The sequence below is a fragment of the Mustela nivalis genome (assembly GCF_964662115.1).
Source record: "Mustela nivalis genome assembly, chromosome: 18".
Taxonomy (NCBI): Eukaryota; Metazoa; Chordata; class Mammalia; order Carnivora; family Mustelidae; genus Mustela; species Mustela nivalis.
This window is the reverse complement of record NC_139037.1, coordinates 3,069,307-3,097,198: the sequence shown is the minus strand read 5'-3', so window position 1 is coordinate 3,097,198 and position 27,892 is coordinate 3,069,307. Positions and strand designations below refer to the sequence as shown.

The following is a 27,892-nucleotide window of genomic DNA, read 5'->3' as shown; positions in this document are numbered from 1 at the left end:
CCCCATCCCTTCGAGTCAAGTGGGAAAGAACTACTTAGGAATACACGTTGTGCCAGTTCTTTAAGACTTTTCTGTCAAAAGGCAGAGGATGACTATGCATGTGCAGCTACCTGGCAGATTCTCACGTTCATCCCTGGGAGGGAAACAAGAAGCTGGTTCTCAAGGCCAGGGAGCCTGAGGGCCCCGAGACCCCAGAGCGAGGCCCTGGAGGTGAGCAGGAGGGAGCCCGGCTGGCTTCCTCTGTTTTCACAAGGATATAGGAGGTGGCATCCGCGCTTTGGAAATCTGGTTGTTTTTTTTTAAGGATACATTCTTCCTTTTGGAATATTTAACACACGTTCTTCTGAAAACATATGCCTGACTCAGCCACAGAAAGGGGGGCCTGGGTCTAGGCCGAAATCCGAACCAGAGGGCAGCACAACGCTCCTGGAAAGCGTGTGGGAAAAGCAAGCACAAGCGTTGCGGGGAGAGGGGACAATGCGGGAAAAGAAGAGTGGGTCTTCAAAACGCAACGCCTGCAAACTGGCCTTAGCCACACCTTCATTCGGAATGGCTCTGCCAGTTCCTGGACCTGGGGCTGCAGGGAGCACAGACTCTGTTTAATCCAGGTAAAGGCTGGAGGCCATCCTTCTCCCTTTCTGAACACACACGAGCCCAGTGGGGCGAGACCGCTCACCGCGCTCCATCTGTAACGGGACGGGCCTCCAAGGCGGGGAGTGAGGGAGAGAGTGTGCCCACCCGTCACCCCTCCATCCGTGTCCGCACACAAAGTAACACCAGCTTCAAAAATTAAGGGGATGTATCTGAAGAAAGGGCGGAGGAAATGATTCATCTAGGAAAGAAAAAATGCAGCAGAACCACCAAGTCTCCCCATGATCTCCCAGGAGGGCGTTTAAAAGCCTCACCCAGGGTTCCGACCATACACACTACAGAGTGCTCTGCAAAACTCGGCGGGTCTAAGTTTTATTTGGCTTCTGTTGCTTCAAATACAGAAGAAAAAATTATTCTGAGAACAGATTAGAATCACTTACGATAAGCACGGAAGTGAGTTAGGAGCTGGAACTGATTTTTGCCTTTTAAAGACCATCTTTAAAAAAAAAAAGATTTTATTTATTTATTTGACAGAGATCACAAGTAGGCAGAGAGGCGGGCAGAGAGAGAGAGAAGAAGGGAAGCAGGCTCCCTGCTGAGCAGAGCCCGACTTGGGGCTTCATCCCAGGACCCTGGGATCATGACCTGAGCCGAAGGCAGAGCCTTAACCCACTCACTGAGCCACCCAGGCGCCCCTTTAAAGACCATCTTAACACAATTCCATTTTCCCTGTTTTGATTCCACCGGTTTACAAGCTTTCTGTCTGACTGAGAAGCATTACACTCCGCTCCCATCCACGTTCCCGTTACCCGCGGCGCTGTTTTCACCCTTAACGATGAAGGTTTCTCAGGCAACAGGGGCATTATTCCCACTGTGTGGTCGCGACAGCTCTGAGCCCGACCGGCTTGGAGCGGCTCTGTTCACAGCCGCGCACACTCAGGCCCGGGCCTGGACGACACGAACCCGATGGGATGAAAACTCACAAACACGCACACAAGTGTAAGATCTGGGCTTTTTTCTTTTTTTCTTTAAAAGGTAGTTCATAAGCCTTAAAAAGTATTCTCTCCAGATTGTAAAAGGTTAGTTAAAACTATTTAATAGGAACAATCTTGGACGAGCAGAAACAGCTTTGATTTGGAGGTCAGAGCAACATACAAGTGGGAAGGACTCCACAGGGACGGTCAGATGGGACAGTCTGCCCCTCTCTAGACTCTGCATTAAAAAGACGGCTGATGGACAGTCGGCCTCTGTCCGGGCATGGGCCACCTCTGAAAACGGTCAGCTTTCCACACAGGCTAGGAGAGATCTTATTTACATTTAAAAATAGCTTTCTTCCCCAGTGTAGTGGAAATGCAGAGAGCAGTCACCAAACCCCTCCCTAGCACAGATGCAGAACAGCTTTATTGATCTCTGGGTTGGTCCAGTCATTCCGAATGTCGTCCAGGTGGTTATCGAAATCCACAAGAGCTTCGTAGGACCGGCTGTCCAGGAGCGCCGCGGAGATCCTCTGCGCCTCTGGCCAGTCTTCGCAGTAATCACTACGAGGTGAAACCGGAGAGATCAGCCTCTCGGTGAGAAACAGGCGGCTTTCTGACAGAGGATCAGAAAACCGGCGGCACACCCAGTGGCACGAAGGGGGACAATGGCGAATGGCAGCGAACACGCATGTCTCAAACACACAGATGTGCATACAGACTACGCAGCACGGTGACCACATGAAAGAGACCCCTCCAGAGGACAATCTGAAGAAGCTGGAGGGCGGTGTGATTATAAATGACCACAGCAAATGCCGAGAGTGGCGCCCCTGGGCGGGGAGCAGAAGCCCAGGAGGAACACTCAGGCTCTCTCAGGAGCCGGGGAGCATGCAGGATTTCTGTTGTTTGTACACTGCCCCGGAGAACGTGCCAACTTAAAAGCAGAAGGCCAGGGCCAGCCTCCTGGGGGCACTGGGTACCCGGGAGCAGCACCCCCCCGCCCCCCGCCGCGCACAGGTCATCGCGAGAGCGCGGCACTCACTAGTGTGGGTCCCTGCACCGCCATCTGTTTTCGTGGTGTTCGTACACGTGGATCGTAGGCACCACGCAGTCCATCGTGAACTTAGTGTTGTCCACCTGTGCACAAGACAGAGGACGCACTCGTGAACATGGCTAACAAAGAGCCGGCGGCCGGCCCGGCTCCGCAGGGCTGCTCGCACCGCGGCGCAGACACTGCAAATCCGATGCGTGTGGTCCCGCCGCGCACGTGGTCCGAGGCTAACCGTGCGCTATGCAGAACACACGCAGGGCTACAGGGTGTCCACGACAGCGGAGCTTCTGAGTACTACTTCTCTCCCTGCTCGAATCCTGTCTGAACGGAGCCCGTTTAACAAGGCTTTTGATGTTCGCTACTGTCTACCTGACTTCTTCCTTCCCTGTGGGCGGTCGGCTAATTCAGTGGCCCTCGCGCTTGAGCGTGAGTCAGAATCATCTGGAAGCTTATTGAAGCAGCCACCCGGGACCCGAGGATCTGTACTTCTGACAAGCTCCCAAGCGGCGCTGATGCGGCTGGCACAGAACCCCACTTTGAGAGCCACTGAGCAGGAATGCCCACCCCCCCCCGGCCCGGCTGTGGAGACATGGAGCGAACCTGGGATTCAGCAGGCTCGGCTCTGCGGTGGGAGGAGACCACAGAGGGCAGCACTGGGCTGCCGGAGCGCCTGCACAGAAGACGGCTCAGGGCTCCAGCTCCATGTCAGCCAGAGGACGCTCAGCAGCCGTCCTGGCAACTGAGAACACCGCCGCACCCAAGAGGGACTCACCATGATGAGAGCCGTATCGCTGAAGCCCTCGGCGATTCTGGAGGCCACCTTTTCTGCGACCTGGTTTGGACTGCAAAAGACGCGGCAGTGAGTCGACTGCACCAGCTTCCGCCGCCTGCACAGCCTCCCCAAGGCGGGGCTCACAGGCGCGGCCACTAAGGGCGGCGCCCCTCACCTGTGCGCTCCTCCTGACCCTCAGAGGTGACCTTGTGCCAAGGAAAGGGCGATGGGAAGCATGGTGCAAAGCCCGTCAGTACGTTCCGGAAGAGGCATCTTTATTTGCTTATTTATTTTTTAAAATTTTAAAAAAGATTTTACTTATTTATTTAACAGACAGAGATCACAAGCAGGCAGAGAGCCAGGCAGAAGGAGAGGAGGAAGCAGGCTCCCCGCCGAGCAGAGAGCCCAGAACCCTGGGATCATGATCTGAGCCGAAGGCAGAGGCTTTAACCCACTGAGCCACCCAGCTGCCCCTCAACCATATTTCTGATTAAACTTTAATCTATTAATATTATTAATATATTTTATTGAAATACTTTAATGAACTGACAGTCTTGTCCCTTGGTGCCACTTGGTCACCGCACTGTGCAATCTGGCGCCTGCCCCTTACCTTCGAGGGGCAGTACCCTGGAGGCCTGCCAAGCACCCCCACCCTCCCTGGTCACCCAGCTAGAGTCCCCTGCATCTGGGCTGCCAGCCTGCTCCAGGTTCTGGGATCTGCTGCTACTCGTCTTTGGCCCCTCACCGGGGCTGTACGCCGGCGGGGCCGCAGACCCGCCCCTTGCCTCCGCCTCCTCTGCTCACCCTGCCATCTGCTGTGTTCAGGTGTTCGCTCCGTATCTGGGTTTCCAAAATTGCTTCCTAACTGGTCTCAATTTCTAGGCTCTTCTTAGTTCATGTATCCTGAAAACTCTCTTTAGATCCATTTTCCTGAAGTGAAACTTCTCTCCTGTTCCCTGCTGGCCTCCACTGCTTGTGATGTCCTCAGCCTGGGAGAGCCAGGTCTTTCTCCCCGCGGACCTAGCCGCCGCTCCTGCTCACAGATGCAGTCTTGTGCGTCTTTAATTTCGGGGTAGCGGTCTACAGACGGTCTCCCCCACACGCCCCTCCCCTCACTCCCACTGCTCCCTGCTGGGATGCCCTTCCACATCGGTCTCTGCTGACTGCATCGCTTCCCATCTTTCACGCCCAGAAAACACCGTCCTCTGTGGGAGCTCTTGCCACACTGCCCCCAAGGGGGCCCGTCTGTCCTGTCTCTAAACCGTTTATTTCTAAAGTGCTTTAACACCTACTCCTCAGCACACTGTTGACTTTTCGTGCATCTTATCTTCCCAGCACAATGAGAGCCTCTGCTTTTTGAAGCAAGGGCTGAGCCAAGTATATTTTAACGGCCATAAAAACACATGGATAATTGCGGGTTTACTTAAGGAAACATACTATACAATTATGTAGTGACTGAGCTGGAAAAAAAAAAAAAGGCAGATTAATAGTCCTTTTTTTTTTTTTTAAAGATTTTATTTATTTATTTCACAGACAGAGATCACACAAGTAGGCAGAGAGGCAGTCAGAGAGAGGAGGAAGCAGGCTCCCCGCTGAGCAGAGAGACAGATGTGGGGCTCGATCCCAGGACCCTGGGATCATGAACTGAGCCGAAGGCAGAGGCTTTAACCCACAGAGCCACCCAGGTGCCCCAGATTAATAGTGTTTTAGGTTCAAAACTGAGAATCTGTAGTGATGTGCTGACTGTAAATCACAGAATTAGGAAAAATAAAACAACAAGGCAGCTTCAAAGAGAAAGGGCCCCAGGGGTTCCTGTCCCCCAGGCCACCACGGAAAGGCGTGCAAAGGACAGCAGAGCTACACTGTGTTTCCCAGGAGCCGGGAGGTGCACAGTTCCCGCGGCTCAGACGGCAAAGGCAACAATCAGGACTGGAGCCACGGAGGCCCGCCTGTTCTTCCACAAAATGTGGACAACACACACTCCTGTCCCTGGCTCGTTCACACCTCAGGTGCAAAGGGAAAAGAAGTGAGCATTTGCATAAAGCATCTGCCATAAAAAAACTTACAAAAATATCATCCTAACACTTATGATGATCATGGTGGCCAGTGACTTTTATCAGGAAAGGTGTCAAGAAACATTCATCAAAAACAAGAACTACCACTTCAGATGCCCAAGAACTCAAATTTAAAATTTTTAAAAAAGATTTTATTTATTTGAGAGAAAAAGAGAACACAAGCAGGGGTGGGGAGGGACAGAAGGAGAGGGAGAAGCAGGATCCCTGCTGAGCAGGGAGCCCAATGTGGGGCTCTATCCCAGGACCCTGGGATCATGACCTGAGCTGACGATAGATGCTCAACTGACTGAGCCACACTGGTACCTCTAAGATGTATTCTTTTTTTTTTTTTTTTCCTTTTTAAAGATTTTAGTTATTTATTTGACAGAGAGAGACAAAGTGAGAGAGGGAACACAGGCAGAGGGTGTGGGAGAGGGAGAAACAGGCTTCCCGCAGAGCAGGGAGCCTGACTGGGGCTCTATCCCAGGAACCTGGGATCATGACTGAGCGAGCCAAAGGCAGACGCTTAACCAACTAAGCCACCCAGGCACCCCTGAAATGTACTCTTTTGAAAAGAGTTTATAAGATTATAGTTAATAAACTGAAAAAGTATTTGAAAGAACTGCCAATTTTGTCTACATTTTTTGGTATTAATGCACTTTGTCTCAAATACTGACCTCCCCCAATCCTAACTGCATTCCTAATGTAGGACTGTCACGCTATGACAGTAAGGTCACTACTTTGCTTACTAGGCTGTATCAACTCTGCTCCCCGGAAGCCTCAGCCGTCAAATAAAACTGAGGGCACCAGGAGGCAGAGACTGCTTTGTCCATTTCCCCTTCCCAACTAGCTTGAAGCTAGGCATTTGCCTGACCAATCCCGACCTGAAAGCTTTTTACTGAGCATCTAATTTCAGACCAGTGTGCTGTGCCTGGTACTGACATTTATCCACATGATATGTAAATCACAAAGCAAACCCCAGCAATTAGGAAGTGCTACAATAAAACTCGACACAATGACCTAGAGTTTAGTAATCAAGCGAAACTGTTACAAGCACCTTACATTTCTTTTTATAACATAAAAAGCTCACTGACCTTTTTTTAAAAGACCAAAACAAAAACAAAAACAAACAAAGTTTCTAATGCTGTACTTTTCATCTCTGTGACGCATCTGTAGCGGGTTTGTACCTCTTAATCCCCTTTACCTATTTTCCCCAATCCCCCATTCACCTCCCCTCTGGCGACCACTAGGTTGTTCTCTGCAATTAAGAGCCTTTTTAATTTAATTAATTTCTCATATCTATTTCAAAGATTTTTATTTTTTAATAAGATTTTATTTATTTGACAGGCGGAGATCACAAGCAGGCAAAGAGGCAGGCAAAGAGAGCAGGGGGGAAGCAGGCTCCCCGCCGAGCAGAGAGCCTTATGTGAGGCTCCATCCCAGCACCCTGGGATCATGACCTGAGCTGAAGGCAGAGGCTTAACCCACTGAGCCACGCAGGTGCCCCTCAAAGGTTTTTATTTATTTATTTTCTAAAAGATCTATCTATCTATCTATTTATTTATTTGACAGACAGAGATCACAGGTAGGCAGAGAGGCAGACAGAGAGAGAGGAGGAAGGCTCCCTGCTGAGCAGAGAGCTCCATGCGGGGCTCCATCCCAAGACCCTGGGATCATGACCTGAGCTGAAGGCAGAGGCTCTAACCCACTGAGCCACCCAGGTGCCCCAGAAGGTTTTTATTTTTAAGTAATCTCTACACTCCAGGCGCCTGGATGGCTCAGTGGGTTAAGCCTCTGACTTCGGCTCAGGTCATGAGCTCAGGGTCCTGGGATCAAGCCCCGCATCGGGCTCTCTGCTGGGCGAGGAGCCTGCTCCCCCCCTCCCCGCCTACTTGTGATCTCTCTCTCTCTCAAATAAATAAATAAAATTAAAAAAAAAAAAAAAAAAAGTAACATGGGGCCCAACTCACGACTGTGCATTCCACCGACTGAGCTGGCCAGGCACTCCAAGAACTGTTCTGTTTTTTAGATTCCACATGTAAGGGAAATCACAAGGTATGGTCTTTCTCTTGTCTGATTTATTTCACTTAGCTTAATGCCCTGTCCATCCGTGTTTCGGAAAACTACAGCTAGATCTCCTACAGTTTCAGGCTGAGTCCTAGTCTATGTAAATACACGCCGTGTCTTCTAGGTCCATTCATTCACGGACGGACACAGGAGCTGCTTCCATGCCTGTTAGGAACAGTGCTATGACAAACACCGTGGTGTACATGTTCTTCTTAATTAGTGTTTTCATTCTCGTCTTCTTTGGTTAATTATCTATTAGTGGAATTAGTGGATCATAGGGTATTTCTATTTTTAACTTTTTGGGACCCTCCACACTGTTTCCCACAGAGGCTGCATTCCCACCATCAGCGCAGGGGATTTTTCTCTACGCCCTCACCCACGGTTGGTATTTGTGCATTTGATCCCAGCCGTTCTGATGGGCGGGAGGTGACATCTCGTTGTGGTTTTGATAGGCACTTCCCTGACCATCAGTAGTGCTGACCAATCTCTCTCGAGTCTCTTGTGCTATCTGCATGTCTTCTTTGGTAAAACATCTATTCACATCCTTTGTCCATTTTTGTTTGTTTGTTTGGGTGTTGTTTGTTTATATATTTTGGATACTGACCCCTTATAGGATAATCACTTCCATAAATCTTCTCCCACTTACTAGCCTGCCTTTTTGTTCTGATGATGGTTCCCTTTGCCAGGCAAAACCTTTTTATTTTGGTGTAATCCCAACAGTTTGTTTGAATGACCCTTTTTTGAAAAAAGTTATACACAGGACTAGTAATAGTACAAACCTGTACTTTGAACCAAGCACGAAGCTAAAGACGGTTTATGTTGCTTCACTTTGTCCTCAAGACCAATTTCGGAGGCATGAGCTTTTACTACCATTTCACAGTTAGGACCACTGAGGCCCAAGAGGTAAACTAGTAAGTCACCTATGATTTGAATCCAAGTCTACCTGGTTTTAAGGCTCATGCTATGAGACACTGTTAATCAGCTGATCTACATATATATGTGTGTGTGTGTGTCTCACTTGTAAAGATGTATGTATATGTATTTAAAGATTTTATTTATATGACAGAGTGCGTGCACACACACACACAAGCAGGGGGGAGTAGTGGGGAGAGGGAGAAGCAGGTTCCCTGCTGAGTAGGGAGCCCAATGCGAGGCTTGATTCCAGAACTCTGGGATCATGACCTGAGCCGAAAGCAGACACTTAACCGACTAAGCCACCCAGGCGTCCCAATCAACTGATATTTCTAAAAAAAGAGGAAATTTTTAGCCAAGTCTGGTTGAAGAGAGAAGTGACGGTTTTCTAGGCAGAGGCAGATAGTACTAGAGGAGGAAATTAGTGTAATCTCAGCTCCTGAGCTTCCGAGCTGTGTGGCCTTTGTGCAGTGACCGTCTCTGGCTACTTTCTTCACCTGAGTGTCCTTGGGAGGATTAGACAGGACAGCGCCAGTAAATCCTAACACAGCACCGGCCCACACATCCTGAGGACTGAACCCCTACATCCAGCAGGGACTCACCAGAAGGGACTCAAGGGTGATCGGGCACTCTTGTCCCCCGGCTCATGTTTAATCCCCTACAGACCTGGCAATGGGCTGTTAGTAGGTAGATAAACATAGTGATGGGGGAATGCAAAAGCTCCTAAGCAGAGCAGCTGAAGGTACCAGAAAAGTCTAGAAGCTCCGAGCAGCACGAAAATGCTGTCTAAGTAGGAGACTTCTGGGCGGGGCTAGAATGAGGTCTGAACAGAGGCAGGAAGATGGGAGTAGCGTGAGCCAAATGAGGCACCCAGGTGAGAGCCATGCACATCCGTCTGGGGCAACCATGTGAGGTGGGGGTTTGGGGAGAAGTGGGTGGAAAGGGAGGCCTCACCCTCGACAAACTGGTGCCATCACCTCCCGCCTGGTCCCCTGGTCTTTCTGCAAGAGCGGCTAAGAACCGCTCGGTTCAGGGAACCCTCCTTCCAAGGACAGCTCCCCGCTGCTTACGAAGTGACGCTCCCAAGTCCACCTGGTGTCCACCGCACGCAGCCCCTCTCTGGACACTCTTCCCTCCTGCTGCTCACATGGGCACTCGACAAGACTCTCCCGGCATTCAGACGACAGCCCTCCCCGAGGGCTTCTCTGGTGACCCCGGGGAGGACTTCCTCACTGCGCTTGCTGTCACAGCCTCTGCGCCCACCTCAGGGCTCCTGGCCCCACCGGGCAGCAGAGCGCTGGGCCGGCAGCATCTCTCACGGTCCCTCCAGCAACCTGAGGGCAAAGGCCAACTGTGTTTAGCTTTTGCCCTGCAGAGCCTGGCCTGGGGTCCGTCTTCCGTTAACAAAGACCAGTACCGACAAGGGCCCTGGGCATAGGCTCCGGGTCAGAGACAGAGTCGTCCATGCCTGGGAGGTGGATAGCAGCAGATGGAGAAGGGGTCCTAGTGGGAGCGGTGGGTCCTGGGACCACAGAGGCCCCGTGTGTGGTTGTCCAAGCAGGGGCTTTAACGGGGCTGTGTAGAGCCCAGCACCTCGCTGGCTACCCCGCCTCCCTCCAAGTCCTGCCCAGGGCACTGGCGCCTCATCCTTACCAGCACTTAGGCACCAGCTCACCGTGTATTTCCAAACATACTGCCGAGTCCGCCCTCTCGCCTTTGCTAAGCTGCTGTGCAGAACTCCAGGTGGGGCTTTGGTCTGGGACCCTCTACTGCAGCCCCTGGACGCCTGGACTCAGAAGTCAGCCGGCGCTCTCTGACAGCGTGAGGAGAGCAGGAGAGCGCCATGCGGGGGACCTCCTATCAGCTCCTGGCTTCCGGCTGGTGGAAATCCCAGGGAGGTCAGGGTAGTGACTCTTCTGGGGCTTTCCCTAACAGGTCACACACAGCAGGCTGGCTGCTGGCCGTGGCCCTAAACCAAGAGGCACTGCTTCCTTTGATGTGGACTTCTTTGCCACACTCCTCCTTCCCTGTCCCTCCGGGCCCGGGGATGGTACCGCCTTCCGTCACACCACTACCCTCCGTGTGCGCATACGGCCAGACCTTAGGTTACAATCAATGATGAGCCCTTCCCAAATCATCCGAACTCCAGTGTGTCATCGGTTTTTCCAGTGAGACAGCACACCAAGTCCTCAGCCTTGCTCAGTGAGAACCAGAGGCCCATGTGAAGGAAGCTGCTAGCCTCACATCTTCCTCACAGTACCAGATCCCAAGAGCACCGAATCCAAAAGTTCTTTGTCCCCAAGGAGAGCAGTATTCTTTCCTAATGTTCTGCCCTACACCATTCCTAGCTGGGACAGAAATCAGAGGCCCCTGGCTGTTGCTTTCATTGCATGAACTCCCTCCAAGCAAAAATAAAGAAGATACAAACACAATCCCAAATTAATGTAACTGTTAGGATTTCTGTTGTTTGGAATTATCCACATCATAGTTCCTCTCAAATACTAGAAACAAGCACAGAACGCAGGGAGGGGTTTTGTTCTCACAGAGCCTACAGAAGGTCAAAAGGCACATCAGAGACTATCTGTCCCACGATCACTCCCTCAGACCACAGGGTTTTTGCACAGACATACCTGGCATCCTTGACTCGTTCGTTAGCTTGATAATAACCGGCAATCACGTAGCTATTATCTTTGCACCATGAGTCAATCTGAATGGGAAACAGAAATTGGGAGGAAAAGATGAGTGACTTTCCCTTAAATGTCACCTCTTAATAAACACAGGAGTCCTTGGCCCCACCCCCATAACTCCAATGTTGGGACAAGAGACAGTTTAATCTCTGAGTCCTCTTTCCCAGGAGAAAGGTCACACCAGCTTGTTGTCTATGGTCTGTGGGAGGCCACAGAAAACAGGAGAGCGTGGCCTCACCCTCACTGAGGGGATACGGTGCCCACACACACAGTGCAGGTGTGGCACCGTGGGGAGGTGGGGCCATTTTTACCCACCTGCTCTTAAGACAGAAAGAATGGAGGCATTCTGGGGCTTGAGCAGCCCTTGTGCTCCTGGGGTCAAGCCTCCACAGATAAGCAAACTAAAGCTAGAGGTGCCCTAAGTTTGCACAGCCACGGAGCAGGACCAGAATGGGGACCTTGGTCTCTTGAAGCTAAGTCTTTTTATGTTGTATTTAAATCTCTGTGTTCCCAGCAACAAACCACAGAAACACTTCATGTTAGTGTATGGGGTACACGGGTACATGGGTGTGTACACAGGCATGCACAAACACACTCTCTTCCACTCAACTCCCTGTCAAAGCGTTTGTCTGTTTTATAATGCCACTCTTCCCGCATCAGATTTAACTTCCTGCAGGTCTAATGCCATTACTAAAAACAACAAAATGTCATCCTGTTTTTGCCATAATGGAATTTTAATAATATACTGTGATAAATTCTATTCTCAGTCTGCAGAAGAGAAAATAAAATTAATCGTTTTTCAGAGCAAATTAACTAGTTAAAAATACTCTTCTTTTTCAAAAAACATGGCTGTATTACTTTTTTTCTTGGATTCTAGTTTGGGGCTCGGGCAAAGTGTTCCTTATGACTAAAAGCAGACTTCACAAGAGGGTTACAGTCCAAGGTTCCCTGGCTCACACAAGGATTAGAATAATAATTCTGGCCTCCTAAGAGCTCACAAATTACCATATTGGGTCAAAACCAAGGCTCACTGAACCAATTACATGTTTTGGTCACCCACCCAAAAGATTAGGGCTATGTCTCCAAAATATTTACAATGGCTCTTTAACTGTAACTTTGTTACCAATTACTTCCAAATCACTTACATTTTGCTTCCATCACCTCTTAAAGGAACTGGTTCCAGAAACGTTCTCTTGCTGCTTACCGTGGCAATTTCTTTCCTTTTCCTCTAAACCGGTCTCTTTGCAGCACCAAAGGGCATAGCCTGGCTCTAAAATCTGGCATCTGCCGCATTCCCTGACCTCAAACCCCAAAGACCAGCCTCCCCTTCAGTGGAGCCCTCTCAGCCTTTGCGTCTACTCAGAGACCAGCCTCTTGAGTGTGTCCTCGCTGACCACTTGGGCCTCCCTCTCCTGGCTCTCTGATGACGCCTGTACCTTTATCCAGAGTCAGAACTAAAGGTAAGTCTAAAATGGGTCAGCATAAGGGCATCTGGTGGCTCAGTCAGTTAAGCGTGCCTGCCTTCGGTTCAGTTCCTGATCTCAGGGTGTTGGGATCAAGCCCAGCATGGGGCTCTCTGCTCAGCAGGGAGTCTACTTTTTCCTCTGTGCTCCCTCCCTCTCTCAAAGAAACAAAATCTTTAAAATAAATAAATAAATAAATAGAGCCAGAGGGACTGATTCCTTCTAGAAGCTCTAGGGGAGAATCCACTCCTTGTGTCGTCCTCCCTCTAGAGGTCACTCACATTCCTTGCAGGTGACCACATCACTCTGACCTCTGCTTCCTAGTCACATCTCCTTCCTCTGATCCTGCCTTTCCTATTTCCTTCTAAGAAGGAAGGGGCCCAGCATATAATCAGGTCCACCTCCCTGCCTCAGGGTCCTTATCTTAAATTCATCTGCAAAGTCCCTTTCCCAAGGAAGGTCACAGTCACAGGCTCTGAGCATTAGGATGTAGACGTGTTGGGGACCACTTCTGGCGGACTGCAGCTACATTTACTCTGCGGATTATTACTCGCTGCTGCGGCTGTTCTGACCACTCTAGGAGCTGTCTTTAGTGAGCACTCCAAGCTGCTTCTAGATCCCTTCCCGGGAGGGAGGTACAGTGGGGACTTGTCCCCCAGCAGAGGCACACGGTATCACCCTGCATCTGTCCTCAGGGAGCACACAAAGTACCTGACGTGAAGGTGATTCTTGTGACCAACATAAGGACCTAACCAAGTCCAGCAGGAAAATAGCGTCATGACCTTGAGCTTCCAGGAGAACTCTCTGAAGAGACTGCCCCAAAGCAAACCAGGTCATAAAAGCTCTGGTTTGGTTTTAAAACTTTCGAATGATTCAAGCAAGGACAACCAAGTTAACTGTAAAGGTGCTTATTTTAGTTTTTTTATTTTTATTTTTTTATTTTTTTAAGATTTTATTTATTTATTTGACAGAGAGAGATCACAAGTAGGCAGAGAGGCAGGCAGAGAGAGAGAGAGGAGGAAGCAGGATCCCTGCTGAGCAGAGAGCCCGATGTGGGACTCGATCCCAGGACCCTGAGATCATGACCTGAGCCGAAGGCAGCGGCTCAACCCACTGAGCCACCCAGGCGCCCCCCCCCCTTTTTTTAAAGACTTATTTATTTGAGAGACAGTGAGGGAGTGCGCATGAGCAGTGGGAAGGGCAGAGGGAGAGACCCCCCCAAGCAGACTCCCCGCTGAGTGTGGAACTGTGGGGCTCGATCCCCTAACCCATGAGATCATGACCTGGGCCCAAACCAAGAGTCAGAGACTCAATGACTGAGGCACCCAGATGCCCCTGAGGATGCTTATGATGGGCATGTACGGCCTGTCCACAGCTGTCCAGGCAGACACACAAATGAAAAATGGAAAACACCAAAGGGTGCGTGTAGAGCTGAGGGCTCCCATGAGGTACCAGAGCCTGCAGAGAGGCTGCGCGAACAAGTTTTTAATTAGATGGAAGCATTTTCTTTGGCGCTTTCAGAAATGGCGCCAGACCTTATTGGGTGAGCGTGACCTGGAGTGTGGTACAAGTCGGTGGCCAGAAGGCGAGCAGAGTGAGCGGGGGGAGGTAAGGATGGGGTGGGCAGGGCTCGAGGGGCTCCGGAATCCTGGAGAAAGCCCAAATGGCTCATTAATGAAAAGCTTTAGTGGATCTGAGAGGCAGCTGGCTCAGTCAAGCCAGTTCATGCCCAAGCGGGACAGGTCACGGCAAAGGCACTGAGCAGCTGTCCCTCTGTTCTCTGTGAATCCATTTTCCCTGCTCTCCTGCCACACATCGTGTGAACAATCCAAACGAAGACCACAGTTCAGGACGGCACCCTGAAACCTGATGTCAACTTACTACAACTGACTGCTACAGGGACTAACTTCACACTGGCTCTGTAGTTTCTTTCACCTTCCAGAGGGGGAGAAGGACACTTCTACCGTGCATAAGCCTGCCACCCTCTGCCCAGTGCCTTTCTGGTTTGTTCCATCTCGGGTGCACAGGAGAGCTGCGCAAGGCACCGGACCCTACTCGTTCATTCCCAGCTCAGCTCCGCACAAGGAAAGCGGCTCCTCTCTGCACACCTGCCTGTATTTGCATGCGTGACACTGTAATCCGCACCGTTACCTCACACGACTGTGCCATCGCCACGAAGCAGGTAAGAGAGAACTGGTAAGAGCCACTCTGAGGAGGGCACCACTCCCACACTTGCCACTTAAAAGCTGAGGGAGTCTGGGAGCCTCACTGTCTGCAGCAACAAGCAGGTCTTGGGAGCCCAAGGAAAGGGCTGGCTAGATTCACTGAGAAGAAAAGCTCCTTCTCAAGTGGGAGGCTGGTTTTTCTATGGCCTGGGACAGAGCTGAAACCATGAAAGAGCTCTGAAGGCAAAGGAGAGAGGGTGACGTCAGAGGGCAGAAGGGAAAAGAGGACCCGCGCAGCCGTCTCCCTCTCCCAGGTCAATGTCACTGTTCTGGAGAGAAAACAGGGCTGGGGAAGAGCTAGAGGACAGCGCCCCACGCAAATGAGCACAGAGCAGGCACACAGCAGGCGGCAGAAAGAATTCTGGGCCGAAATCAAGGGGATCAGACCAAATGGCAAATAAGAAAGTCACCTGGAAGAAGGCAATCAAACGCAGCTCCGCAGAACAAATCAACGAGGGGAAAAGGACAAAAAGGGATTACAGAAACAGCAGCTCTATGCTAATTTTCCCGCTAACATTTTATGGATTTTTGCTATTAGAAATAATTCCATCACTACCTACGTCAAAGGGTTATAAGGATAAATAACAGGCGTAAGTACTTAAAACGAAAAGCACCCAGAAATGAAAGGATTTTAAGTGGAAAATTATAATGCAAAGCTTTTCAAAGGAATCTGATGCCGCCCTCTGACGGCCGCGCATCAAGTGAGTCTTTCCCCCTTACTAAAAATAACTACGATATGAAACTCTGAGTAGAAAAAAGCCTGGGCATAAAGCCTCAGTTGTATAGTTTCATGGATTTAGACCTTAGTAAAATCACATCTACCGCGGCTGAGACGCTGATCAAGAACGGCTCCCCATGCCGAGAGTTTTCATCGCCTTCAGGTTGTAACGTTGCTAAGTCACACGCTGAACAGCACAAACCTAAATACCTTCACCCAGTAAAAATTTTTCAGAGGGGGAGCCTAGGTGCTCAGTCGGTTACGTGTCTGACCCCTCGTCTCAGCTCAGGTCTTGATCTCAGGGTTGTGAATTCATGCACCGAGTTGGGCTTCACTTTAAAAAAAAAAAAAAAAAATGCTGTTGCAGAGAATCTAGTTTAGACTTAACTTTGCCGGACGGGAGCCTTAAACTCTGATGGGCATGTCTGGGGGAAGTGCTGCAAACTGAGGGTCAGGGCGGAGTGGAGTGAGACGGGACCAAGGCCGAAACAGGGCCTCACGCGGTGCCCCTCTCCCTCTTAACAGCCTGATGGCAGCGGGCTATTTTAAGAGTCGAGGTCTCCTCTGGGCATCTTCCCTCCCTGGTAAGTGGTTTGGGAGGCAGCTCTGCTCCTCGGGGAAAATTCACATAAAGCGACTCCAAGGCAGTTGCTTGTAGTTTGTGCGTCTAATTCCCTCCAGAGCTGCGTTTACATCTGCTAGCAGTAACACGATGCTTTCACCCCGTGAAGGTTGCGCAAGGATGAAAAGCACTAGTAATACTTTCACGATCCCACCAGAGGCTCAAGTTTGTCTTTAAGATGCTTAGGTATTTCTGATAGGATTTTGAATGGATTTAAGGCAATACACCTGGCCCCTCGGGCTACTCCTGGGCCAGCTGGCTGGCTCTTCCGTGCGCCCCGCAGAAGCAACAGCTCCCCGTGCATCTGCGCACAGCTCCCTCCTCATTCCACACGCTGCCCTGTACAGCCTGCTCTCCCAGCTTCAACGGTCACCGAGAAGATACTGATTCTCAACCTATGTCTCCAGCCCCTCACCTTCTAAACTCCAGACCCATTTTCAACGTTCAACACTGGATCATCTTCACTTTCCCTCAATAAACGGCACCACTGTCTTCTCATGTGTAAATCAGACACCAAGGTGTCTCCCTTGTTCCTTCTCCCTCTGTTCACACGTGACTAGTCACCGAGTCCTGTGGATTCTCCCTCCTGGTCTCTCGATGTCTCGTCTGCAGGCACACTGCACTCAGTGTGGGCAGCCACTGCCTCCGGTCTCCTGGCTGCAGCCATCACTGCGGGACGCAAATCCAGCTGTGCCACTCTCCTCCAGTGGCTTCCCGGCCCTCACGATGGCGCCCAGCTTCTCCGCGTGATCTGCAAGCTGCTGCACAATGCAATCTGTCTGCTGCTCACCCCTCTCTGCCCCTGGTCCCTTAACACTCCTGCGCCCCTCCCCACCCCATTTCCTCTGGTCTTTGCACACACTGGTCCCTCTGCCTTGAATGCTCTCTCTTCACCTCCCCCTACCTGCGCACCCACCCCCCTGCCCCTGCCATTACCATGGCTGGCCCACTGTGTCACTCCTTGCATGTGCATTTCTCCGGCAGCCTAGCCTGCCTTCCCGGGTTAGCTGGGGACCTCTCACCACTTTCTGCTTGAACCCACGCACCACTTACTCTTGGTATGTACTCTCTGCTTCCTGTGAGCTCGCGTGCTTGGCAGGTTTTGTGACCCACAGCCCAGCACAGGCTTGGCACGCGGCTGGAAAACGGAACAATCTCGCATTCATGCTCCTGGTAAGTCCAGCTCCCTGCAAGTGACCGCGCCTCACGCCTCCAGCCACCCTGCGCGTCCCGAGAACAGAGTAACGGAGGCAGCTGGGTGAAGACGTGCGTTATACCCACGCACACCTCAGCCATGATCTGTACTGACAGCGCGTTTCTTCAAGGGCTAAATACCTACGTCTTACCCATGTCCTCCCTGGAGATCCTATGAAGAAATTCACACCACGGCTCCGGTTAACAGGCACTCAAAGATGTGCCCGGTAACCTCGGGGCAGGACCGTTGGCCCCGGGTACTTCCTGCTTCCGTGGGTGTCATAACTCTGGGAATCATGAGACGGGTTCATTTCGCTTGGTGCTAAGTACAGACAAAGGAGCTCTGCCTACACCTCAACCGTAGCTTACCTTGAAGCGAAAAGTAAACAGTATCAACTCAGGTGCTGAGGCAGCTCTGAGGTTACGGGAGGTTTTAACACCGGAGGGTGTGAGAACTGGGGGGAACTCGCAAGTGCTCGTTCCTCCGCCGCTCATCAGCCCCCGATCAGCCCCCGGAGCCTACAACCCGGCTACCAGCCAGCCGATCTGCACGCTCCAGCTCCCCGCTCCGCACCGCAGTAAGGCCGTCTTTGGAGCAGACACCCCAGAGCGCTGGCCAAAAAGGTCTTTCTAATGTCACAAAGAGCCCATGGCCTTTGAAACCCCGGGTGGCTTCCAGAGGGCGCCCGGCTCCCGACCCCGAGGTGCGGAGTTCAAGCCCCGCGCTGGGGGCAGAGCTAGCTTAAAGCAAGCAAACTGAACCCAAGGGCGCAGCGTGGCTAAGGCCCCAGCGGGGACCGGGACGTCCTCCGTAAGCGGAGGACGAGCGCCCGTCCCACCAAGGCTACCCTCGTCTAGGGACGTGTCTCGCGTCGGGGGGTGCGGTGTACTGAGGTCCCCAGAACCACGGCGTCTACACCCGCGGCAGACAAGGCAGGCGTTCCGGGGCGGAGCGCGGGAACCAAGCTCCAGCGTCTACGTCCCGACCGCAACGCCGCGGGGCCGCGGCCCCCGTGGGCGGCGGCTTGTTTCTAAACAGGCCGCGGGCTCGAAGAAGTGACCGCGACCCGCGCCCTGACCCGTGCCCGTGCCCCAAAGAGCACCCGCCCCGGCTCCTGCTCCACCAGCGGCCCCGCGCCGAGCCCTCCCCGCACGCCCGCGCCGCACCCCGACCCTCGCCCCGCGCTTACCAGGGTCAGGGCCACCTCCAGCATGGGGGCGAGGGCCAGGGTGCCGTGGAACAGGGGGATACAGTCCACGAAGAGGGTGTGGTGGGCGCCCGGGCCGCCCAGCGGCAGGTGCTCCTTGCGCGGCTTCTGCTTCTCGGCCACCAGCAGTCCGTTGACGGCGCAGTGCGGGTACTTGGCGCCGTGCAGCACCATCTTGCAGTAAGCCTGGGTGGTCAGCTTCACCCCGGGCATGCTGAGCCCGGCCGGGCCCCGGAGGCCCCGCAGCCGGCGGAGGCCCGGATCCCTGCCCGGCCGCGCGGCGCCTCCGCGGAGAAGCGGGACGAGGCGGCGGCTGCCCGGCGCGGCCCCGCGGCCGGCGGAGGCGCCCACAGGCCGGGCCCGGCTGCCGGCCGGGCTCCTCACACCCCGACTCCCGGCCGCCGGGAGAAGCCGACGCGCCCGCCTCACCCGCCTCACCCGCCGCTCGCGCTGCGGGCCGGGCGCCGCCGTAAAGCCGTCTCTCGGCGCCGCCGTAAAGCGGCTCGGCCCGGCCTTTTACGACGCTCGCGGCGCCTCTCCGCTTCCGTTCCGGTGACCTCCGGCGCGGCCGAGTCCTCCTCGATCCCGTGGTGCTCCGCGCGCGCGCCCTCGCTCTCTTCCGGTCGCGGGCAGCGGGGGCACAGAGGGCGGTCGCGGCGGTCGCGGCGGGCAGCGGCGGGGGCAGCGGCAGGTGAGCGGCGGCGGGCTGCAAGCGGCCCTCGCCGCGGGGTCGGGGGGCGCCAGGGCCCGGAGCCAGCGGGCGAGTGTGCCGGCGGCCCGGCGCCAGGCGGGAGCGGGGATGGGCCTCGCAGTCCGGTGACATTGAGGCCGCCGGGCCGGGGCTGGGGCCGGGGCTCGGGGCTCGGGGGGCCGCCGCCTCGCGGCCTGTGCGGCGCCCCGCAGCATCTGGCCCGGCCGCGTTGGCGCCGCCTGCCGCGGGCTGCGGTCGGGCTCTGACCTTGGAGCGCCCGCGGACCGAGGGCGGGGCGCGGGGTCCGTGCAGCCGCCTGGGCCCGCAGCGCTCCGGCGACGGCTGCGCCACCGCCCGCGTTTAACGGGCCTGCGGGAGGGGCGCCCCGCCCCGCAGCCCCGCAGCCCCGCAGCCCCGCAGCCCCGCAGCCGCCCACGCGCGGGCCGGGCCGGGAGAGCAGACGAGGGCGCGCGAGCCCGGGCCTCCGGCGCGCCTCAGTGTGTTCTGCCCCCGAGGGGCCGCTCTGCAGAGGCGCCCGGAGCCCCTTCCGTGGCGTCAGCGCGTCCGCGTGCAAGCAGCGGGAGCGAGGGGGGGAGCGGAGCAGGGCCCGAAGCTCGGAGGGCCCAGGGGAGAGGCGGGTCCCCCGGGTCGCGCGTGGTCCGCAGGGGCTGGAAGCGGACCAGGCCGTGTTGGCAGCCGGCCGGCGCGGTGTCCCTTTCGGAGCTGCGCGCGTTGCGGGTTTTCCGCGACCCCTCAGCGCGGGCCTTGCGTGCCGGTCCCTTCCAGCTGTTTCTCCTCCGCCGGACAGTGGACCCCATTTGGGTCACCCAGCGCTGGCGAGTTCCCACCTTTTCAGTCTTAGGAAAACACTCCTCCCTGTCTTTCAAGCAAGCCGGTTTCCTAATTTCCCGGAGCGTGTGCATGTTAGGGCGTCTGGTTTGTAAGGCGGCCCCGTAAAAGCGGGTTGACTGCTAAGAAAAACCTCGTGTTCGGTTATTTCTGGGTTCATCAAGGTCACTCAGGAAGAATGGGTCGTCTGTGCTGTGGGGAAGAAAGCAAAAACGAAATGCCCTGGAATCCCTAATAGGTGTTTGCCCGCGTTCACGGAGAAGGGGCACGTTTTTATCTTGCAGAATGTTGGCTACCAGAGTGTTCAGCCTCCTCGGCAAGCGGGCGATTTCCACCTCTGTGTGCGTCCGAGCCCATGGTAAGTCTCATTTTTCTTCTCCGCCGGCCGAGCTCATTCCATTTTGCTCCCACTGTGTGTAAGCCCTCGTGCTGCAGTTTCAAACACAGGTGACCCAAGGGGTCTGAGAGCCTGATTCCGCTGCTGTGGGACTTCAGGGGGAGGTAAAAATATTACAGAATATTTATAAATCATACTGAGTACTAGTCTCGATCTCAGTTTATGTTGCTGTTTCTTTCCTGTCTTTCCCTTCCTTTTCCCTTTTTTTCAGATTCAAGTTCCACCCCTTTCAAGAGATGTCCACCATACTTGATTTTAATGATCCCCCCCCCCCCAAAAAAAACCGCAACCAGTTTTCTTCATTATCGTTTACATTATTGGGGCATGGAAGGGGCAGACCCTGGACATCCTAGCCTGAGCCGAGTTTAATCTCGTTTCTGTCTTGGACGAGCAACTTCTGTGCAGGGATCTCTTTTCTCACCTGCAATATTAGTAAAGAGCTTAGCTTGGAGCCTGGCACGTTGCAAGTTTAGTTTTGTGTTTATCGAGCATCTTTGTACCAGATGTTGTTAGGCACTGAGAACAAAAAGAACACGAGAGGAATCACTGCACAGGGTGTTCGCAGTCGGGAGAGGGACAGATACGTGAAGGCGGTGTTTGATTAAGTGACAGCCCTTGAGGAGAACCATTTAGCCTGGCCTGGGGTTCAGGAATGTTTTTTCTTGAGGGGAAGCTTCACTGTGCTCAAGGATTAGTAGTTTTAATCTCCTCGGTTTTTGTTTTTTAAGATTTTATTTATTTATTTGCAAGAGGGAGGGTATGCACAAATGGGCCAAGAGGCAGAGGGAGAAGCCGACTCCCTGCTGAGCAGGGAGCTGACATGGGTCTCAATCCCAATCATGACCTGAGCTGAAGGCAGGTGCCCCACTGACTGAGCCCCCCAGATGCCCCTAACTTCCATAGGTTTAAGTTCATAATCCCATAGCTACAGCATTCCAGGGAGAGGGAGAGCAAACAAAAGGAAAGATGCAAATTCACGGGGAAGGATGTGTTAGTGAGGGGTCAGGTGCAAGGCTTAAATAGTGATAATTTGGAGAGCAAGGTTTATGTATCTTGGGGTCAATAATCAGTAACTGCTTTATGTGTGAAATTTTCCCTGAAGTTGTGTCCTTGAATTGCTAATACTGTTGTCTTACATTTTCCTCTGTTCCTTAAACTGCCTAGGATAATGCTGTGGACACAGATAATTTTAATTATTTTGTTTCTTAGGATTTTCCTTATTTTATTTTGATTTTTAAAAAGAATTTATTTATTTATTTGATAGACAGAGATCACAAGCAGGCAGAGAGGCAGCAGAGAGGGGGGGGGAAGCAGGCTCCCTGCCGAGCAGAGAGCCCGATGTGGGGCTCGATCCCAGGACCCTGGGATCATGACCTGAGCTGAAGGCAGAGGCTTTAGCCCACTGAGCCACCCAGGTGCCCCAATTTTATTTATTTTTTTAAATCAAGTTTCTTCTTTTTTTTTTTTTGAAAAAAGATTATTTATTTATTTATTTGACAGAGATCACAAGTAGGCAGAGAGAGGAGGAAGCAGTCTTCCCACTGAGCAGGGAGCCTGATACGGGGCTCCATCCCAGGACCTTGGGGTCATGACCTGAGCAGATGTTTAATGACCCAGGCACCCCTAAAAGAGTTCCTTTTTGAAATCCTTGAGTGGCTTCTTGTGCTCAGTTACGGTCTGCAGCTAGCCTTTCTGATGTCGTCACACTGTTGCAAGAAGCGAGCAGCGTACCCACACGAGCCTTCCAGGATTGCTCTGTGTCCAGCCCCTCGTGGTACAGTCCTCGCAGGCGGCGAGCTGCTGCTCCTGCCGCAGCTCCAGAGCTGTGGGTGGGAGCTTTTCTCTACCCGTCAGCCTCAATGCAAAGGTTATTTTAGAAGAGCCTTCCCTCGCCAGCCACTGTGAAGATGCCACCTGTCCTACATCGCCCTGCTTTGTCTTTGCTCAAGGGAGTGACACACTGAGGTTTGTGTGTTTTGTCTGTCTCTTGGAGTGCCAGCTCTGTGCGGCTGAGGACCTGCCTACTCTTCGTTGTCGCGTGTTCGTGCAGTGGGCAGATGGCACCGCAGTCTCTCAAGCGAGTCTTGTCCTTTCGTTTTTAACTGTTAGTCATGCAGGTCCTACCTGAGGACACAGAGTGGTTCTGCACAGGATAGTAACATGGTGACGCACCACCGGCGGCCACCAGTGCACTCGGGTGCTGGTGCGGTGACCTGTCTGATTGGGGGGGCAGCTCCCATACCCTGGGCTTCCTCAGCAGAGCCTCAGTGAAAACCCCAGCTGAGGACAGATGGCGAGATGCTCTCTCAAATGCAGAAGTCTCTTCTCTCTCTCTCAAAGAATGCTTGGGATGCTAGTCTTCGCAGGGTGTGGGGGACTGAGCCCAAAATGCGGAGGAACCCCGGCAGCCGTGAGATCACAGATTCCTGTCCTTGTTCTAGAAAATGCGGTTTTATGTTCAGGGTGCTCCACGGTTATGAGAATTTATTGAGATGTAATTCACACAGCAGACATCTGCCCGTTGAAAGTGTGCCCGAGTGGTTTTCATCACAGTCCCCGAGGTGTGTCCTGACCACCACAGTGAGGTTTAGAATGTTCTCATCACCCAGTCCACCTCTGTTTGTAGTGGTTAACGTGCGAGCTGCGCGCTGGTGTACAGCCGTTCTTTTTAGTGCGCTCGTTTTAAGCGAACTTAGAATTTTAAAGTTGGAAAGTAGTTCTAGTCATTTCTACGTTAAATTTTTTGGGGATGAGCTCAGGTATGTGTAAGCATGCTGGCCGTTTGCATGGCAAAGATCAGCCTCAGAGAAATTCTACTTTGAGGTGAAATGATGTATTTTAACTGTTGTTAATGTGACTCGGGAGAATGTAGTCATTGGTACAAGCTGATGGAAATGAGTGTTTCTACAGGACTTCATATTTCCAGGCCAGTTTGGATCACAACGTTTTCTTGGCAGGTATAGGGTAGAACTGAAAAAGCAGATTTCAGCAGTTTTATTTAGGGAAACCTCTAAATAAAAGTAAAGTTATCCTTTCTTTCCTGCTTTCTGAACTGTTTTCCTCTTTCCTTGAGTACGACCCAAATACATGCTTGTCTAAAGGCACTGAGGTTTCTATCTGTGATCAGAAACCCCATTTTGTCCTCTCCCCACTGACAACCAATGGGGTTTATCCTGCCGGGAGTTTTGTATACACAGTCGTGTATGTGTAAGGAAACACACACGGTGTAGTCTTAGAAAAAGAGCAGATCCGTAGTCTGTGACTCGCCGGGTGCACGGCTGTCCACGTCGAGCACAGGGGTCTCCCTCTCCTGAGTGTCGGGTCTTGTTTGCCACTGTATGCGCACCCGCCCCCGATTCCCTTTCTCCGCTGCGCCTGGCCTTTTTCCTGAGCCCTCGCTCCGTAACCCCTGATGACGTGTCCGTGTCCCTCGCGTCCCGCTTCTGGCGCGTGTGCTCCAGCCGTCTTCGTTCCCTGGTCTCAGACGACCAGAGGGCGCTCCGCGCGTGGTAGGTGCCCGGTAAACCCGAACCCGGGAGTGAGTGGCTCCCTGATGTCCTGTGGAGCCCTTTGCTTGCAGCCTCTAGTGGACACGGGTCTCATGTTTTGTTACATGTTTCGGTTTCTGACCTTTGAACACGTTTCTTTTATGGGTTTTCTGTTGGTTTTGTGCTTCCTCCTTCGTTGGAGTCTCCAAGAGAAGGGCCTTCCTCGGGGCACGTGGGTGGTTCAGTGGGTTAAAGCTTCTGCCTTTGGCTCAGGTCATGATCTCAGGGTCCTGGGATTGAGCCCCGAGTCAGGCTCTCTGCTTAGCAGGGAGCCTGCTTCCCCCTCTCTGCCTGGCTCTCTGCCTACTTGTGATCTCTCTATCAAATAAATCTTTAAAAAAAAAAAAAGGGCCTTGCTCAAGTCCAATAGGGTGTCCTGGGAGTCCTTGGGTGCCCTCTCTGTGGCTCCATCACACGTGGGCTGTGCTTCTCCCGTGGACAGCTGCCCCAGCAGGTGCGTGTCAGCTGTACGAAGGGCTGCTATTACCCCTCGTTCTGCCGTCTGGGCCACACGGGACGGGCCTGCTCACTCCCTCCTTCACACAACTGTCCCTGAGCCGCTTGAAACAGGCTGCAGGTCGCCAGGGTAATGAGGTCTTCAGGGCGTAAGTGCCTTGCTTTGTAACTGAACCTATGTGAACATTCACACGTTCGTCCGCTGCGTTTGGTAGGAGGCGTCGTGAAGAGTGAAGACTACGCTCTCCCGAGTTACGTCGACCGGCGTGACTACCCTCTGCCCGATGTGGCCCACGTGAGGAACCTCTCTGCCGGCCAGAAGGCCTTGAAAGAGAAGGAGAAGGCTTCCTGGAGCAGCCTCTCCATGGATGAGAAAGTCGAATGTGGGTATTGAAGCGGGAGTGTCGGCTGAGCGCGGGAGAGCATTTTGACTGGTTTCTGGGCTGCGAGCTGGGGGGTGCTGCCCAGAGACCAGCATGCTCGGGGGCCCGCCGTGCTGTGTCCCGCGGGGCCCTGGCTCTGTGGCCGGCTGCGCCTCCGCCCAGGCCCCTCTGTGCTCGCGGGGCTCTGGTCCCCAGGGCGGGGCGGGCAGGTGGGGGTCTGGTGGCTGTGGCTTCTTGCCGCCTTGCCTAGCAGGACCGGGGCCTCTGAGGCTTACTGATGGGACAGGAGCCCAGCAATATGCTGTCAGTTGGTGAAGGGGAGTGGAAGTTCTGGGATTACGCAGATCCTGTGCGTAGGAATGCGTAGAAGGAATTCACTGGTTTTTTTTGTCGAAAGCAGACTCTGCATTTTCTCCCCTCCGGCATGCTGTGTAGGCATGTATGAGCACAGGCATGCGCGCTTGGTCCCCCGGCTCTGCGGGGAGAACGGGAGCGCCCTGCGGAGGAGGGCGCGGCTGCGCTCGCTCCCACGAGTGCGTGTGCTCTCCCCGCAGTGTACCGCATGAAGTTCAACGAGAGCTTCGCGGAGATGAACCGGAGCACCAACGAGTGGAAGACGGTCGTGGGCGCCGCCTTGTTTTTCGTCGGTTTCACCGCGCTCATCCTGATTTGGGAGAAGTACTACGGTGAGCGGGCAGCGGCGCAGGCCTGGCCTCTCGGGTCGCAGCCGCACGGGGCCGGATTGGGTCCGGTGCGCAGGGGTGGACCGAGGGCGTGTGCGTGGGGCAGGCACCTCCGTGCGGGGAGCCAGGTGTGAGCGGGCTCGGACGCGCGCAGGCTGTGCTCGGCAGCGAATGACTTCCCCGCTTTGTTCTGGCAACCACCTTCTGTGGCGCCGTGTTGGCTCACCAGACGGTTACCGTGGTGCCGTGGCGAGGGTTTGATCGAGCGGGAGGGCGCGCATGCTCACGGAAGGGCGGTTTCCGTTGCAGGACGAGCGCATCTCAGTAAGCGGAGTCCTGGGTCCTCAGGTCTCTGCGTTTCTGCTTTGACCGTGTCGGGCTTGTCTGCTCATTCCGTGCTGCCTCTCTCGGTTCTTTGTGTCCAGGCAGAATGGGCTTTTCTCATTCCCAGCAGCGGGAGTCCTGTCCTTCTGGTCTGCTGTGGACATGGGTTACTCATGCCTGTGGATTTGATCTCACTAGTCGAGTCGGTGGGGGCTCTGTCTCTACCCTGTGCTAGCCCGGGCGCCCCATGAGCTGCGTCTTGTGGAGAAATCTCGGTGCTCTTGGCTCTAACTTGATTACTCATCTTTTATCCTCAAAGGAGTAATACCGAGAGTTGTCCGTGCCCAGAATTCAGAGCCTGTGTGTGTGGGGGTGTGGGTGTTGCGTGGGAGATGACTTTGCAAGCCTGGCGGCTGGTGTGGTGCGTTGGGGAGGACCTGACCCGCAGGAGCTGTGGGCTCAGAGATGCTTCATCAGGCACGGTGGTCTCATGACGTTGTTTTGGGCTTTAGTGTACGGCCCGGTCCCGCACACCTTCGAGGAGGACTGGGTGGCCAAGCAGACCAAGAGGATGCTCGACATGAAGGTCAGCCCGGTCCAGGGCTTCTCAGCCAAGTGGGATTACGACAAGAATGAGTGGAAGAAGTAGAGGAGTCTGCACCCCCTCCGAGCCTCACCGCGCGGTCCCACCTCTGTACGGCTCAGCAGCGTCCCTGGAAACCATCGTGTCGCAGCACCAGTGCTAATAAACGAGCAGTCTACACGAGCTGTGTGGTCGCTTCTTTGATGCCTGCGTGACAGTACCTGTCGGAAACCGTTTCTCCCGAGTGCCTGATGTAAATATATATTTTGGGTACGCGTGGCAAGGGACAAGTTGTTTAAGTTGTTTTAAACCTAGAAAAACAAAGTGTAGGGTCCTGTGATGGGAGGTGCTTGGTTCTTCAGGAGATCTTCGGGAGCGTAATATCCCGCTGCGGACGCTGGATCCCTGGAAGTCCTGGTGGCTACTTTTCTTCTGGGACCGGCCTCCCCCTCTTTGAAATGGTCAGTGTTGTTGGAAGTGGGTGGCCGCAGGCCTGGGAAGGTCAGCCGAGCCCTGAGCTCCGGCCTGAGGTCTGAGTGATGGACTTGGTTCCTTGGCCACTTTCAGCCTTTTAGTCTAGAAAACCACAGTGAGGCCAGTGCTGGGGAAGGAGTGTCCTCCTGGCCCCGGCAGGCTCCCGGTGGGCTCACATCCCACGGCCCTGCTGCTCTCCCCCTGCGCTGCATGTCAGGTCCCCTCGCTGATCCCTGGAGACCCTGCCTGGAACAGCAGGAGGAACCCTCGAGCAGCCTGTGTGATGAGCTGCGCAGAGGGCAGGCCGAGGGCTCTCCCAGCAGCCGTCGTGTCGGAGATGGCCTGGGAGCGGTCCAGCTGTCACTGGGAGGGGAAGTTGGGCTCTAGAGCTTGACCAGAGGTCAGCTGTCACAGGAAGAGGGCCTTAGGGAGTAAGAAGGCTTGCAAGAACCAACTTAAAATTCAGGGCAAGTTTAAGTAAAGTCCCTGATGGCAGTGTCTCTCTGCTTTAGGGCCTTGCTCCCTCTTTCTCGGGGCCCTGCCCACCTTGGGGGTTGGGGATGCTGGAGTCTGCAGGGCCTAGGAGTCTGGCTGTGAGGGGTGGCGTGTGGGGCCAGCAGGGCCTCTGGATGGCGTCAGCTACAAAGTTCAGGTCTCCTGCCAAGTGGTAACCATTTCCAGTTCCTTTCCAGGGTGGGCTCATGTGCGGCTGAGCTATCTGACCCGGCCCAAGGTCACTGCTGACCCATCAGCTGGCTCTTCTGACCGTAGTTGACCATTGATGGCCACCTACCTAGGCCAGGCAGTTCAGGACGACCCTGAGAGAAAGGGTCCCTTACCCTGGGTTAGATGATGGAGCTAAATGGGGCTAGACTTGGGCTCTGCCTGAGGGAACACGAGAATGTTGGAGACGGTGTTCGAAGGTCCCTCTGACCCCCAAACTCTTCTCCCTTAGGATAGCTCCAA

At 53.8% G+C, this 27,892-nt stretch overlaps 2 protein-coding genes across 2 annotated transcripts; one reads left to right on the top strand and one right to left on the bottom strand.

The window, feature by feature from the left end:
• Window positions 1-1,671: 1,671 nt before the first annotated feature.
• On the bottom strand, window positions 1,672-18,851 carry EMC8 (ER membrane protein complex subunit 8). Its single transcript, XM_082711644.1, has 5 exons — window positions 18,521-18,851; window positions 11,052-11,128; window positions 3,389-3,458; window positions 2,608-2,702; window positions 1,672-2,129 (listed from the first exon to the last, which is right to left on the bottom strand). Exons 1-5 carry the CDS (start codon window positions 18,749-18,751, stop codon window positions 1,970-1,972), a joined length of 633 nt encoding a protein of 210 aa, XP_082567770.1. The 5' UTR covers window positions 18,752-18,851; the 3' UTR covers window positions 1,672-1,969.
• A 205-nt stretch (window positions 18,852-19,056) lies between these two features.
• On the top strand, window positions 19,057-26,635 carry COX4I1 (cytochrome c oxidase subunit 4I1). Its single transcript, XM_082711646.1, has 5 exons — window positions 19,057-19,229; window positions 20,363-20,436; window positions 24,695-24,862; window positions 25,417-25,548; window positions 26,382-26,635. The coding sequence occupies exons 2-5, from the start codon at window positions 20,364-20,366 to the stop codon at window positions 26,516-26,518; spliced, it is 510 nt and encodes a 169-aa protein (XP_082567772.1). The 5' UTR covers window positions 19,057-19,229; window position 20,363; the 3' UTR covers window positions 26,519-26,635.
• The last annotated feature ends 1,257 nt before the right edge of the window (window positions 26,636-27,892 follow it).